The sequence below is a fragment of the Oreochromis aureus genome, linkage group 7 (genome assembly GCF_013358895.1).
Source record: "Oreochromis aureus strain Israel breed Guangdong linkage group 7, ZZ_aureus, whole genome shotgun sequence".
In the NCBI taxonomy this organism is placed as follows: Eukaryota; Metazoa; Chordata; class Actinopteri; order Cichliformes; family Cichlidae; genus Oreochromis; species Oreochromis aureus.
The window spans coordinates 44,951,764-44,968,136 of record NC_052948.1 but is presented as its reverse complement, the minus strand read 5'-3'; the positions used below and the strand labels follow the sequence as shown (position 1 = coordinate 44,968,136).

Below are 16,373 nucleotides of genomic sequence, written 5' to 3'. Positions count from 1 at the left end.
ATCCACCAATCAGAGAGGCTGTGCACTTTTTCCCGCCAAAACAGGTGCATGCAGCACAGAGAGACACAGGATTTTTGCAGTCTATTTCTCATAATGACGACTCCCCTCAAACAAATGACCATAATTTCCTAACTATAGGGGCTAGAACGGTCATTCTTACACCGTTTTGTTCAGAAGAGATGGGGAATCTTAAAGTGTTGACAATGTATCATTAAAATATGAATTATTAAAGATATTTGACTTCTAATGCACCATAACTGAGTAGAGCAAAGCAAAACTGCCTTGACTTGCCCTCAAACAACGCTTTCTAACTCTAAATCTATTTGGAGTATTGATATCATTCTTTCACCGTAAGAGACAGCAGGCTTTGGTGAACAATCATGGAAATTTTCAGGTCTCTGTGGAAATCCAACAAAAGTTATGACGAGAGAAAAAGTGGTTCATTTCCAGAGTTTGAAATCTGAAGAAATCTGAGCGAAGGACTAATTTCCTACGCTCAAACAAGTGTAACTCATCTCAGAACGGTAATAGGTGAGAAAAAATTCTTGAATTGTGAGCGTCAGGAGTGTCTGAAGATATACTGGGACAAGCCTCATGTTTTAACTTCGCTCGTTAAGGAGATATGACGATTCGAATATGCCTCTCATTACAGAAATCAAGCGGTGATTTTGAACAAACTCTCCATTGACTTTCTATGGAGAGTTTTCAGACTTTGTGTTGCTCTGAGGAGATTTGCCAAAATTCTATAAGTCTCACAACAATGATGGTGACATTTTCGGAAAGCCAGCAAAAATACCTACGTTTTGATGTATAATTTGTGGAAGTTGAGTGAAAATTGAGCAAGTAGCAAGAAGTTGTTCGGTCATGAAGAGAAGACTGCGAAACCTACAGTGGCACACTGGAAGCCAAGTGCATAGCAACCATAACAACGCATGTATTTTGTGAAAATCACAATTTTCCAACTCAAAACTTTAAGAGGCATAAAAATAAAACGGTAAAAGATTTGAAAAATCTGATTTATTCCTGAATAGCCCAATAATTTGAGAACATTTTAAAGTTTGAATGGTTGTTCTACGTGAAAGTAGGAAAAAGTAGTTAAGTTTCAAAAACAAGCAAAATTTAGCAGAATTGCAGAAGTTTCCCATTCATTTCAATGGGACAAATTAAAGGAAAAAAGTAGAATATTTTAAAAAGTATAACAGTTAAAAATACCAAAAGTCATAGCCATCATTAGCAGAAATAGCAGAATAGTTTAAAATTTGAACGGTGAAAATCGGCTGAAAATTGTGGAAGTAGAAAAGTGCCAAAAAAAGTGCAAAAAGTGGCAACTAGAATAATAAAGTATAAAGAATAAAGAGAAACAGGAACTCAATAGTGTGGATGCATAAAGCATCCACACAATAAAGAGAAACAGGAACTCAATAGTGTGGATGCATAAAGCATCCACACAATAAAGTAGAATAAAGTAGAATAAAGAATAAAGAGAAACAGGAACTCAATAGTGTGGATGCATAAAGCATCCACACAATAAGAATAATAAATCCGACGAATAGTAATATGTGTGCCTCTTGGCATAGGCACACATAATAATAAATCCGACGAATAGTAATATGTGTGCCTCTTGGCATAGGCACACATAAATAGAAAATAGAAATGCTGTCACATCAGAGCACATTTACAGAGTGCAGCTCCCTCCTGTGGTAAAAACTGGCAGCGCAAATACATCAGTTCAAACATTGTCTTACTTTTTGTGAGCTGTTAGAGTAATATGCAATCTCATATGTGACATTTTTCAGCTGAAAGTACTTTGGAAATCAGAGTATGACAGATAATTAAATAAATAAATAAAAAAGGACTGGAAAAAAGCAGCCAATGTCCAAAGAAAACATTTGATTTGGAAGACCTTCAAATAGCCAGAAGAAATATTGCTTAAGACAACAAAAAATTACAAGAAAGTTTCCTAGAAAGAAATGAGGAGTGGCTCAAGAGTTATGCACAGTACTTTATATTGACCCACCACTTTATAACTATGTGTAGTGGAAGAGAGCATTGAGACGTGGAGTCATGCATTACAGAGAATACGTGTGTGTGAATGAGATGGAGGCAGGTGAAAAGGTAAAGAAAAGAGGAAGTCCACAGAGAAGATTCTTGGATGTAGTGATGAGGAACAGAGTGTTGGTGTGACAGAGGAGGATGCTGGGAATAGTGTGAGATGGAGGGAGATGATCCATTGTGGCGACTGTTAAAGCGAGCAGCCAAAAGATGAATAATTATAGAAGAAGTATGTCATAGTGCAGGAAAGAATAGGAGTATTTTTACTTTTCTGTGCAAGATTGTCACTTTTTCAAATGTTTTTACAGTGCGGTGTGTTCTGTTTTTAATCCACTGTCATCAGGAATAACTGAGTGCACGCCAGACTGCATTGCTATGATGAAACTGTCTGTTTCACGTTTGTCTAGGTGTTGTGAAATCCGGTTTGCCGAGATCTCAGAGTGAATCAGCTACAGGATTTACCGGTGGCTCAAGGCGACACGGGCGGAGCCGGGAAGAGCAGAGGAGGCATACCATTTCCAATGGAGTGGATTACGGAATGGTTGGTGAATGAAAAGCACACACACACATTCGTTTCAGGCTTTTATGAAGTTACCATGCAAACGGGAATAAACAGACCAGCTGGAAAATGTTACATGTTTAAGCCTGTTTGGAAAAACAAAGATAAGTTAAGCAGTGACCCTTAAGCCATATACACGTTGTAGTTTAGCAGGCCGGCCCTTTTCACTGTTACATTTGTGCTGGAGTTTCATAGAGAGACTGAGGCCTGTGTGGAAACTTAATGAAAAACAGACAAATATCTATTTTGACAAGTTTAGAAAACATTTCCAGAGCAGGCTCTCCTCTGTTTCACCTCCTATTGGCCCACACATTCCCCTCCCATCCCTCTGCCCCCCTGCCTCCCCCTCTGACTCTGCCCCTCCCACCCTATGGTCCAGCGCTCACTCTTCCTCTCTCCCCCTGCCTCAACGTTTTCCACTCTTTCAGCTCACCTCTTCTCCCTTTTCCTTTTGCGTGTTTTTGTCAGCGTCTCCGTCTCTTTCTTCTCCCCCTGGCCTCTGTGTCTGGAGAAATTTACTGACCGGCTCCCCTCCTTCTTCCTCCATCCCAGCCCCTCTCCTCCTCCTCCTCCTCCTCTTCCCCCTCCCCTCTGTCCCTCCCACCCCAGGCCGGCTTGGCCCGCTGCTGCCCTGATGGTAGTGAGCCGAGTCGGGCCCAGGGGCCTGGTAGAAGTAGAGGACTCGCTTGGCAGGCCCGGCCCAGCTTTTGTGTGGGCAGCCTACACTACCGTCTTCATCCCCCTCAGCAGTAGCCTCTACAGCAGCAAGGCCCTGCACTTTTTCCTGTGGGTGAGTAGGTTGAGAGGGATGGAGAAGGAGAGGGAGAGATAGTCATAGAGGATAGAGACATTTAGAGGCTGTCTGTGAGATGGTTTTGTAATGAAAAGGTTACACTGTTGAAGATGTTGTATTGGTATTTAATTGTGTCAGCGAGGTGCAAAGTTTTCCCAGTAGCCACTTTATGTATGAGCTGAAATGGACAGTAGAAATCAATGATTTGTGAGGTTTTTTTTGTGCCCAAAATTAACAAAGTAAGATTCTTTGGTGGTTACAGGGTGAGGATTTGATACAGTGTGAGTGTAAGTTTAACTTTTTGGGTTATGATAAAGTCTTTAAGAAGTCTGATTAATTAAAGAAAATGTAACTAAATGATGTGCTCTAACTTTAAGAGTTAGCTGATTGACAGGGTATAACATTTTAAACCATTTCTTCACCAATGTGTGCACTTCCTGCCTTAGTTTCTTTAATATTCAGGCATATTAAACATGTCAGGAAAGAAGACTTGCCAATTAATCGAATGATCAGAATAAGTCTTCATAAATATTCTTGTTTTTATCACTTTTATCCCTTTTAGTTTGAAATCACTTTGTGTTCTTTGAGTCAGTTTGGTATCAAATCTGTGCTTTCGTGTGCATTCATGACAGCAGGGAAACACAAATCTTCCATAACCCTTTAAGCTTTTTGCTGTTCTATCTCTTCTCTGTGTATTTTCTCTTCTTTGCGCCCTTTGGGAGAATTGACACTGGTGCTTCATTCTTAACATGGACTCCCCCCTCCGACCATTTCATTCTCAGAGGCCCCCTCCTCTCCTCTTCATTTGCAAACACTCACTTTAGTGCTTTTGGTGAAGGATTATAGTGTGTCGTCAGGCAGTGTTTCCTGCATGTTTACTGGTGTATGAGCGATGATCTGCGGAATGTAGGGAGCTGCGCAGGATTGGCTGGATGGATGGAGCCATGGGTGGATAGATAGACATAGATGACACACCAGGTGGCTGAATGCCAACAGTGAGGCCTTGACTGTGGCAGCTTGCTGCATGGACAGCCTGGTCAGCACAACTCATTGCAGCCTTGCTGGGCTGCAAACACACTCACACATGCTTTTTCTCTCACACATCTCTTCCTCTCTGTCTCTCTTTCACAAACACTGGGGTGGCCATAGCTGAAGTGCTGTTTACCCCATTCTTAGGTTGCTGTGCGGTTGCCATAGCGCTGGGGGTGATTGCTCCTCTAAACGTTGTTCATGATGGGAGAGAGTCCCGCACAACTGGTGTGGCGCCATTGTCTCAGCCAGCACAAAAGAGTGTGCTGCGGATGCCCTTGTGAAAAGACTGGAGTTTGTCTACCATGCAGAGTGCTGGCAAAAAATAAATAAAAAATCAGTGATTAGATTTCATCTTGATTTGAAAGCTCTCTTAGTGATGTCACAAAACTTAAATGTTTTCATTCATTAGAGTCTCAGTGGGGAATCTGTACAGAAATTGACTTCAGGTGAGTTTGTTTTAGGCTTTTAACCAAGCTTTTTTCTTCCCCTTTCTTTTTACTCTCCTACATCTGCTTTTAAATTTCAACTCACGCAGTTGAAGCAAATGAAAGAGCTGGAGCAGGAGAAGGATTCCCTGCTGGCGGGCCTGGAAGTGGTGGAACGGGCCCGAGAATGGTACCAGGGCCAAATCCACAATGTCACAGAGAGACAGCGGCACATCGGCCAAAGCTCACACTGCGCGGTCAGTTCAAACACTACTCTGAAACAGCTACCAAGTGTGATGTGCATTTAAAATAAAACTTATAGACCATGTTGCAACCCAAGACAGTGCTTCTAAAATATCTAGAATATAGACTAATTGTTTAAAACATACAATTATAAATTGTTAGTCTGTGAAATGAATGAAAACACTAAGCATGAGGCTGCGACTGTCTCAGTAATTTGTTGTGATATTGCATTCAGTGTGAACTGGAGGTTGCACAGTTTGAGTGCTCTCCCGGCTCTTCGTTAAGATTGAAGTAGGCAACGGGATCTACGGCCGTGCACTATTTCAGGCTTTAGAAAATCTAGTTCATTATGGGCGACTTTAGGGAATCACATTTCCTAAAAGATCAGCTGAATATTATGAAGCATTAGAAAAAGTACAAAAGATTCTATCATTGTAAAGTCTTTACCTTTCAATATAAAGCACCTTAAGGCAACTGCTGTGATTTCACGATATGAATAAAAATATGAATATAAATAATAGACATGGTGATGGAGCTGATTAAAGAGAAGACTTTCATCTCAGAAAGTTGGTTTTGAAATGTTGTATTTATTATTTTTTTAATTGAAGGGACTATAGTAAGCTGCAGGATGATGGTGGACTCTATATTTTATTATTTCTGCCTACTGCAGCTTTGATATGATTTGACTTTGCTTCAAATCAACTATTAATTAATCAATTTTGCTCACCTTTTGTGTCACAGAAGCATGACATTTTTTTCAATCATTCGTATAGACTGCATATAAAAGATGGATGTGGCTAACGTCTGATCCTTTTTTGAAGTCACTAATTTAGTAGTGCATTGTTAGTCACAGAGTAAAAGAAAATGCTTACTGAGCACATAAATCAAAGTCACTTTCACAGTGGTAGGCTGTAATGGTACTGGAGGTGGGGTGAGGGGTCATTTTGAAGTTATGTTTTTTAAATAATAATAAAAACAAAAACAATAATAATATGAATAATAAAATATATAAGATTATATAAAAAATAATAATTTAAGATTTAAAATATATAAATACAAAGGAATTCATAATGTTAAAATTGCAACTTATAGATATAGATATATATATATATATATATATATATATATATATATATATATATATATATATAGGTATTTTTTTTTTTTTTTTTCCCCATTATGTTTTTCTTTTGAAATCCTGGGGAAAAAAACTTGGGATCTAAAAGTGACTTATTATTATTTTTCATTTTTCTGACTAATTTTTGATCTTAGATTTGTCTTATCTTTTGTTATTAGTTTGAAAGAAATTTAAATGGAAAAGTAAGGCTGTTGATGGAAAATCATCAGGATTAATGAATGAGAACACATAGGAAATGCTTTATTTTCCACAGAGTCGCAGTTTTAAGGTTGGGTGGATTATAAGTAGTCTGAAGTTTGGGAATGGCTGCTACATACAACTATAGAAGTGACCCCCTGCTGGCAGTTAGAAAGAATGCAGGTTTAAGGCACTACCTCCATCTTTTATATGCAACTTTCTGCTATAACCTTTCCAGTCACTGCTTGTAAATGTGAGCGAGAAATGCAGGAAAATGATAATTTAAGGGCAGGTGAAGAGTAATTCAGTTACCTCAGACAAAATAAAAATATGTAACAGGGCTTGGTTTATGTCTCTGAAACTGATTTTCAAGCACTTTTACCTGATTGGACACTATTTTTTACCTGAGTTTACAAATGCTTTGTCAAGTCACCATCCCAGCTTGCCACGGGATCTTTCTTTCACTTGATGCCTGAATGTCACCCTGATTGTTTTTTCATGCTTTCTCGTTTGCAGGATTTTTTCACAGAAGCCAATCAGAGTCGCATGAATGTTCTCATTCCCAAATTACAAGAAGCCAACCGCTGCCTTAATGAGCTTATTGGAATGGTGAGTTTGTCTTTTGTTTTTCTTTGTTTTAGGATTTAAGCAGAGTCAGGCATTGCTAATGATTTGGGATTTATTAGTGTAATCTAATTACAACCCCTAAATTGGGATTTAAACTTTTCTCGACCTTTTCAAAATGTCCAATAGCCAGAACATGCTTAGCACGCCCAGCTCCTGAGGAACTCTTTATGTGGGTTTCAATATTGTCTTTCTCTGTTTTCTGTAAATAAAGTGCAATGTCAGCCTGTGTAAATTGTGTAATGTTGTAATGTAATGTATGTGTTTGTAATAAGCCAACCACAACCCTACGGGGCCTGAATATTTGCTACTCTAATGAAAGAATTGGGGTTAAGAATCAGCATTTCTTAGAATAAAATCCCAGAGAGTCACAAAACCTGAGAAACATTATGCTTATAGTCATTTAGCTGTAATAAAGGACGCGGGTCTCAGCATTATCAGAGTTTTATTAAATGGCATGAAATGAAAGAAAGTTTAAAAAAAATAAGTGGAATTTAAATTTAAAACCTAATTTTGTCCTACTCAGAGCATGTCTTTTCTTTTTGTTACCTGGAAATGTTGAATGCAGTAAATATTTCTCAAAATAATAATAAATAGCCTGAAGCAGGCAAAGCAGTTAAAGGGAAGCCAGGTTAATGTTCAACATGTTAATTTTGTTACTCTGTGACACACTGTGGCAGAGCTGAAGTGTAACAGGTTCCTGTTCGTTTCTTAGCAGCCATTTCCTTCCAGCGGCGCTCAGACAGCAGCTCTCTCAGCTAACGCCCAGCCTCCTGCTCCAGCTCCTCCACAAGCCATCCAGAGACTGAAGGACCAGAACCGCCTCCTCACTCAGGTTTTATATATTTAATGTGTCACCAATAACCAACCAAACATACTGTTTGGTTGTTTTCTTTTAAGCCTGCTCACTTATTTTCTCTTCTACCTTTTCTTTAAGGAGGTGACGGAGAAAAGCGAGCGGATCACCCAGCTGGAGCAGGAGAAGTCGGCTTTGATAAAGCAGCTTTTTGAGGCCCGAGCCCGCAGTACACAAGACACAAGCACCTTGGATTCCACCTTTATCTGAAAAAAAAGAAACTCCACCCAACACCAAACGTCAGCTAGGAGACATCATGATGATGTCATATCAGCACGCCGGTAATCTGAAACTGACTCCTGTTTACCCAGCTGCCCGTTTGGGACAGTGACGCACCTTTAGCCATAAATGCGAGCACTCCAACCCAAATCAAACCACACACTGCTGCTAGATGCGAGCACTCCTGATCCTAACACTGATCCTGTCTAAATCCTTTTTCCTTTTTTTTTTTTCTTTTTTTCTCGTTGTACGAGTACTGCAATAACACTCCTGTTAGGGTTAGAAGAAAAAGAAGACTGGAACTTGAGGCTCATGGTCCCATCACTCCATTTCTTGCAGGATTAGAGGATCTCCACTGCACAACAAACAAATAACACGAACGTTTACATTCACCGGGAGTCCAACGGGGCTTCTTAAGTAGCGGTTTGAGAAGCTATTGGACAGTGGAAGTGGCGGGGAGGGGACATTTCTCTTGGAATAAAACGCCATACTCTTAAAAAGGAAAACAAATCATTAGCTGGATACGCTTGCTGTGACCTAAATACATTTTTTTAAGTTTGGTACTTTTATTTCAATCTGTATAAGAGACACTTTGTCACCGACTTTCAGTATTTCTCCCCTTTGATGTAAATTAATCCTCAATAGCACGTTTCCCTGGTTTCACAGTGTTTGATTTCAAACACTGACAGAGATGAATTACTGAAAGAGCAGTTTGTATTTCATAGTAGCATGTTAAATGTTCCTCAGTTTTTGAATGTTATTATCTTTTTTTAAAGACTGGAGAAAAAAAATGGAAGGATAGCCTACTATCCAATGAGATGCAGAGGCAGAGGTGGATTAGGGAAATTTGGAAGTTTGCATGTGGAAGAAAGCTGCGGAGCATGAACGTAGTAGATGGTGAATATTTTGGGAGAGCTGCTGCCGGAAATAAAAAAAAAAAACATAATACAAATAAACAAAATAAGCACTGATGACTCCGATACAATGGAGTGTTCTGTTGGGAAATATTATTCCCTAGAATTCGCACTGATGATGTTTTGACTCATAACATTCGCCTAAACCCTGCTGAAGGTCAGACTGATAGCAACAGCCTGCCACTCTGCAAACACCGTTGAAGATGCTCAAGGAGCATGGCAGACATCTGACTTCCAGCCTCGCTGATGCAGAACAAGCTTGATCCACAGAGGCCCAAACGATCTGGTGCCAGACACCACAGGACACCCCTGGAGGACCTACCTCCATGACCTGAAGGAATCTCTGAAGAGATTTCACTTTGAATCTTAGAGATTAAAACGCTAGCACAGATGTGAAAACCCTGTTTTGTCCTTGTATGTTTCCCCTTTTACCAGCAGTCTGCAAGTTTACAGGAGTACTGTTTAGTTTGTGGGTGGAAATAGAAATAAATAAACACATTATGGTTCAATAGCAACTGTATGGTACTGCTGGGAAGTCTGCGTATAACAGTTTCTGTCCCGTGTGGGTGTCCGGCCCCCACTTGTTTGATTGTATGTTTCTTGCTGCTCAAACTACATGATGTGTGAAACTCTTTTTTCCTTCTGCTTTCTATTGAGAGGACTCAGACTTCAGGTTAAATGTCAGAAATAAACATGACAGCGATGACACTTGTTCTGTGGTTCTTCGAGATGCATTTTCCCGCAAGCTGTGCTGACGCTAAACACTTAAATTAAAGAATAAACATTATAAAAACAGCACAATATGACAGAAATGGATGATATTTGTTTGAATCTCAGCTCTTTTCATATCGATTATCTTTCAGTGTGCACAAAGCTTATTTAAAAGAAATGTGGATGCTGATGCAAAAGTAATATCAGCTGGTCTCTATATCAGAAAAGATGAGCAGCTCTGTGGTCTCACTTCTCTTTTTCTGCTTCCATATTTTGATGCAGTTTGCTAGTCACAAACTGCAATTGCAATTTACACAGCAAAGCAGTTACATATTAAAAGAAAAACTTGAGTAGAACTGATATTTAAGGATAATCTGGCCCGTTTAGCTCTGCTGTGATTCCTGGTCATAACTCCAGGAGATTTCCCTTGTTGGCTGCTAGTGATGATTGCCTGATGTAATTAATGCAACACGTTTGCACTTCTCCCACAGATGGCAACAACTCACTGCCAGACGACCTGCTGAAGTTTAAACCGAGCTTCAGAAAGAAGAAGAAAGAGAAAGATTTAAGTGATTTTATATGGGGCGTGTTTTTTTTTTAGTGCCAAACAGGCTGACCTACTGGGATTTTCCCAAACAACCAAGCTTAAGGTTTTTTAGAGGATGGCCTGAAAAAAAGAAAATATGAAGTGAGCAGCAGTTCTCAGGAAGAAAATGTCTTGTTAGAAATCAGGAAAATAGTCAGACTGCTGCAAGCTGATAGGAAGGCAACAAATAGCAGCTAATTACAACCAAGTATGCAAAAGACTGTACAAGTTGAACATTAGCTACAGCAGGAGAAGACCACGCTGTGCACCACTCTCATCAGTTAAGACAGCTACAATTCACATGGACTAACCAAAATTGGACAGTCAAAGTCAGGGAAAATTGTTGCCTGGTCTAAAGAATCTTGATTTCTGGTGTGTATTTGGATAGTAGGGTCAGAATTTGTTGCACAGTACATGAATATTTAGGTTGGTGGTGGTGTAATGGTGTGGGGGATATTTTCTTGGCACACTTTGGACCCCCTTGGGACCAACTGAGCATCATTTAAAGGAACCTAATCCAAGGGAAGAACCATTGTTGTGTCTACACATAACTTTGGTACTAGGAGCCTGTTGCAAAAATGCATGATTTATTTCCATGTCTTTAGTTCAATCTGCAAAAAATGCTAAAGATAGCACAGGCATAAAACAGTATTTGTGCACCAACAAGCTGATTCCCAAAGAGCTATTGACTGACAACCTGCCATATCTCAGTGTGGTGTGCAGTCTGTCCTTAAAAGATTTCAGGAAGATGGACAAGTGGAGGACAAAAAAGAACCAGGAGGACTGAAATAAATCCTAGCCACAGAAAATGTACAATATCTAAAGTTCATATCCTTAATAAACAAGACAAAGACCTGACACAGGACTGAGAGATACATCTAGACCTTCAGTAGATCCATCTACTGTTCACTGAAAGCACTTCATAAATAGCTTCAGTGGGAAGGTGGCTGTCAAGAAGCCATTCTTATGAAAGGCAAACGCCTGAGGTATGCCAAATAACACAAAAACTGGACTGAAAACCAGTGGGAACAGGTGGAGGCTCTGCCTCTGGCTTCATTTTAGTCAGAGGTGTTGGAGATCTTGTGAAAATTTACAGAATTACGAACACAGAAAAGTGCCATCAAACTTTGATCCACTGTGCAATACCATCTGGAAAACGTTTTATTGGCAATGGCTTCATTTTTTAGCACAACTATGATCCCAAACACATAGCAAATGCAGTAAAAACATACCTGGATAGAAAAACACTGAAGCATTCATGGATTGGCCTCCCCAGAGCCCAGACCTTATCACTATTGAAGCAATGTGGGATCATGTGGACAGAGAACAGAAGGCATCCAGGCATCCAACATCCAAAGAAGAGCTTTGAAGAAGCCTGGAAAACTATTCCAGAAAACTATTTAAAGAAAGTACAGGAAAGCTGCCTAAGAGAGTTCAGGCTGTGTTAAAGAATGAATGTGATCCTTCTAACAAGTTTTTCCCAATTCACACTATTTTCTCCTAGAAAAAAATGTAAATAAAATACTTTGTAAAGATGCTGCACTGTCGTGGACCGTGAAACCTTGGAGGTCCAAGCAATGCAACTCAGTGTGACGTCTAATGTCAAACTGCTCGCAGCCAGATGGTCACACGATGCAACAGATGTGGAAAATCACGCTGTTCCTAGGCAGGTCTGTGTGCGCACAAGGAGGCTCGCCAAGTCTAATTTATACCCGAGTCACCGTCGACACCGACAACTGACACCGATGAGGGATATCAGTGTAATCGTTATCTGCACTGGAACAGCGTAGATATAAAGGATTATTTTGTACAATATGACCAAGGTAAGAGTCTTTGAAATCGATGACAAATACTAATATTCATTTAAAAGTTATGTGAAGCCACAAAATGTGTCTGTGATTCAGAAAACAGCTGACGTGTTGCTGTCGTTGCCATCTGCTTTTGTTCTTTCTGATGATAGAGTATCAGAGCAAACCTGTGGAAGTCTTCCACCTTTCATGAGGGAGAAACACCCCCTGTATACCTGACAACACACACACACACACACACACACACACACACACACACACACAAACTCAAAGGTAAACAAACCTCAGCAGGCACCTTGTAAAGCTGTTCAAACAACCCAAACCACTGAAACGCTATAAACGAGCAGGACGCCATGAAGGGACTGACAGACATCTACATGTTCAGAGACTGTAAACTTCACAACAGTCTTTTAAATTAATTGTGATAAGTTGTGAAAAGGTCAAAGGTCACCTGAGAGGTAATTCTGTAATCCTCCACATTAAAGGTCTCCATAGATCCTCAAAGCATTTATGGTGTAATTGTGAATCATGGCGTGAGGTGACGTGCAGTATTTCAGTAGGAATAAGGACGCGTCCCCCGTTTGGCGTGCTTGATAACCCACCCGGCAGACATCACACCGTGAAACCTGACAGTCTCATGTAACCTGTTACACATGTTACACCAATCAGAAGTGATTTTTCTGGACTGTTGCATCAGTTGTTTACTGCCGATTTTCCGTCAGGCACCATTAGTTTGTTGCATCATTGCCAATCGCTGTGAATGGATGATGACTTGCCGCAACATCTGCTCCTCCCTTAATCTTTGTTTTAACCTGTTTTTTTTTCTTTTTAGCTGTTTATTTCAAACCGCTTCAACTACCTTTCACCCATTCGAGAAATTACTTGCGTTAGTTTTGTCAGTGTTCATTTTAAAGGTGGTGCACACGGGCCAAAAAAGACATCGTGGCATCCAGAGGGAGATCCTCAGCCTCCACGCCCTCATCTCCACGCTGTGATTGGATGATCCCTGAAGTGTTGGCTCATGTTCTTTCATATGTTTCTTAATCATTTTGAGGTAGGGGCTCTCAAACTGGAAAAGATGTAAACAGGAGACACATGAATGATTCATGGAGATTTTGGGCACCAGCCGCTTCAGGAAGACATCCCACTAATCAGGTGAGCACCTGGTAACTCCTGATCGCTAGATTACAGTAGAAACAGTTTTGCTTAAGTGTCTGCATCCTGTGTTAGCTGATAAGTCTTGGTGGCCGTGTTTTCTTCATTGGCTAGTGCCGCAACCTTTATGAGCACTTTTGTTCTGCATGAGATGGAGCTCTGTTCAGCTCAGGCTGCACATTTACATGCCACAGATAGAAATGGTGTGGTGCATGGAAATATGCACAAACCCACACAAACAATTCCAGCAGCTGTCAGTAATATTATACACAGTCACGTCACAGCTCTGTGGGGGTGTGTAAAAACTTTGTATATGTGGTTGCGAGGCTATTGAGGGTGTTGTACTTGAACAGTTAAAGGCAAAAGAGGCTGAGAGGTAAGACGATTTCTGTTCATAAGAATATGAATAAAGGGTGAGAGGTGTATCATTACTGAATTAATGAGCTGTAACTAATTCTGTTTATGATCTTTCTAACATTAGCCAGCTGTTATTAATAAAAAAAAATTAAATAAGACTTCAGTTTTACTTGCAGGATCAGGATGTTCACTTGGGTATTGAAGAGTTTTTTTTAACCCTGTTTAAAAAAAGGTAAAAAAAAAAAGTGTGAAGTGTGGAAAGACTGATTCAAGCAGTTATTCTTCATTTATCTCTGGCTCAAGTGTCAAAAATGCAAAAATACATGCCGTGCTGCTTTAAATGCAAACGCATATATTGTGACAGTATAACTCCCAATATAGCAACAAAATTAGCCACCCAGTAAAGTGAAATGTTAAAGCAGCAGTAGGATAGCAACAGCTCTGTGTCAACTCGCCTCTACCAACCATCACCCTGAAACACTTTAATACTGTGTTACTGCTTGACTCTTGATTCTAACGGGCCTTGCTGACCTCTTATCTTACAGATCTTTGCACATCTTCTCAAAACTTCCCTTTCTGATCTAGCTGAGAGGTCATGGAGGTTTTCTATGTCAATTCGTCTCTGCTCTTCATCTCTCACAGACCGCCCAACTCCACTGCGGTTGAGAAGACAGTGTACGAGTCCTGCAGAAACATGCCAGCCGTACTTATCTGGTATCTGAGCCTGCAGTTCGCTAACATGTTCCTAGGCATCCCAGCCAATGTCACGGTGCTGTGGCTCATCCACAAGAACAAACGCGACTCTTCCACCTCTGACATCTTCATCCTTCATCTGGCAGTTTTGGACGTCCTCTTCTGTCTCATCCCTCCCCTGGAGCTCGTAAACCTCGTCTTCCTCACCACGACCACCAGCACCTGGTACGTCCTGCGCTTCTTCTACGGCATGAAAGACTCCTCGCCCCTCTTCCTCTCCTGCATCTGCCTGGACCGCTACATGGCCGTGGTCCACCCCATCATCTTCACTAAGCTCAAGGACCGTCTGCACAGGGCAGTCCTGGCCATTGTGGTCTGGGTGATCATTCTGGCCTACGCGGCTGCCAAATGCGCAGGAAACATCGTTAACTTCGATAGGGTCTTCACGGTGATGATCCTCGGAGCGTTCGCCTTCATGGTGTACTGCAACGTAGCGATCCTCTGGGTGCTGAGGCAGTCACGGCCTGGTGGAGATGCCATGCATCCCGTGAAGAAGAAAGCCTTCAAGATGGTCCTCATTATCCTGGCCATCATAGTGTTCAACTACTTCCCACCTGTCGCACTCTTCCCCTTCAAAGAGTACTTTTCCCCCGATGTGTTTCGCTGCTATATTCACTACATCGCCTTCGGCTTGATGGACTTCAGCAGCACCATTCAGCCTGTGCTGTATCTTTCCAAGGAAGGGCTGCCATGGAGCATCACCTGCAGCCAGAGGAGCAACACTTAAATCCAGCAGGGCTACATGTATGCTGGATGTATCCAAGCAAATGCACTGCTCCTGCTTGATTTCATGTTGAAAATTATGATTAATGAAACATTTACCAATGAGGTAAAAAGCTCTAAGCGCCCTACAAGACCCCAGAATTTTGAAGTTCTTGGTTTAATTAACAAGAAAAGTCAGACCTACAGATAACTCTGACATAATACATCTTCAAGGGCTGTGGGAAGTTGTAAAAATCATTGTTATTTTACTAGATATCATAGGATAATTAATAAAGGAATGAGAGGTTAGTTAGTGACACCCTCAAACAGCAGTTACAGTGGGTGCTGTGACGCTTCATGTGATTTCTCTCTGCCACTGTTACCTTTCCTGTAATTCAATTGTTAAAAGAAAACCATGCACACTTATTGCTTTATATATCTGATTAAATAAACATGCATGCCCTTTTCGCCCTCGCGTGTAGCCATGCCCTCAGTTTGAGTCGCAAACTACATGGAATTTAATGCACATGAGCGCAGACAACAGAGACTAATTGTATTTAAGTCAACGAGGAACACCAGTAATAACATTTCATGTTTGGAAATCAGGCAAAAACAATCGTGGACAGATATGAGTACACGTTGGTGAGATGAAGTCGCCGCTTCCTTTTAGCAATATTTTACATATTCAAACCTCAGATACCTGCAGTCTGACCGCAATGGGCCAACAGGTCATAAATCACTTTCATAAAGATGATAAATTTTCACATCTGAAATTCACGGTGCCATGACCTTACCTTTAAATTCACACAAATATTTGATACTTGTAGCAGCAGTGAAACATTTGATGGCTGAAAGGACTTGAACCTGGAAGACATGAGATGTGTAACCATTTTGCACAGGAGCTATTATCTAATTATTCAAGGCTCCTTATTTTATGATTTTAACATAAATTTTTTTTTTAATTACCAGTAAAATCTACACTCAGTAACTCTTTTCTTTTTTCTAAAGGTATTAGAATCCAAAAATGAAGCTCCAATTTTCTCACATTTGTGTCGTAGAAATCACTCTAACAGCGCTTACAACCCAGTCTTCATGTTTCTGCGAGCGTTGCACACCTGGATTCTAGCTCTAGCACCGTTACATACCTATCAATGCACGAGACACTTCAGTGACAGTGAAAGCAGTTCACCTTACCACAATCTGAATACCACACTGTGGTGTGTTTTATTTTCATCATGCACTGAATGTGTTTGAATGTTTCTGTGTTTT

The 16,373-nt window shown here is 40.6% G+C and overlaps 2 protein-coding genes across 3 annotated transcripts in view; both read left to right on the top strand.

Annotated features, from left to right (window-relative positions):
* sapcd2 (suppressor APC domain containing 2) overlaps nucleotides 1-9,738 on the top strand; it is a 95,586-nt gene extending 85,848 nt beyond the window's left edge. The window contains exons 2-6 of one of the 2 annotated variants that reach the window (XM_039615504.1): nucleotides 2,460-2,593; nucleotides 4,972-5,118; nucleotides 6,936-7,028; nucleotides 7,762-7,878; nucleotides 7,981-9,738. In XM_039615504.1, coding sequence (XP_039471438.1) covers nucleotides 2,460-2,593; nucleotides 4,972-5,118; nucleotides 6,936-7,028; nucleotides 7,762-7,878; nucleotides 7,981-8,109 — 620 coding nt within the window. In that variant the 3' untranslated portion in view covers nucleotides 8,110-9,738. Of the gene's footprint in view, nucleotides 1-2,459; nucleotides 2,594-4,971; nucleotides 5,119-6,935; nucleotides 7,029-7,758; nucleotides 7,879-7,980 lie in introns of both variants that reach the window. The other variant, XM_039615503.1, reaches the window with a different exon arrangement.
* Nucleotides 9,739-13,560: 3,822 nt separating this feature from the next.
* On the top strand, nucleotides 13,561-16,371 carry LOC120441116 (proteinase-activated receptor 3). Its single transcript, XM_039614861.1, has 2 exons — nucleotides 13,561-13,668; nucleotides 14,195-16,371. The coding sequence occupies exon 2, from the start codon at nucleotides 14,245-14,247 to the stop codon at nucleotides 15,127-15,129; it is 885 nt and encodes a 294-aa protein (XP_039470795.1). The 5' UTR covers nucleotides 13,561-13,668; nucleotides 14,195-14,244; the 3' UTR covers nucleotides 15,130-16,371.
* The last annotated feature ends 2 nt before the right edge of the window (nucleotides 16,372-16,373 follow it).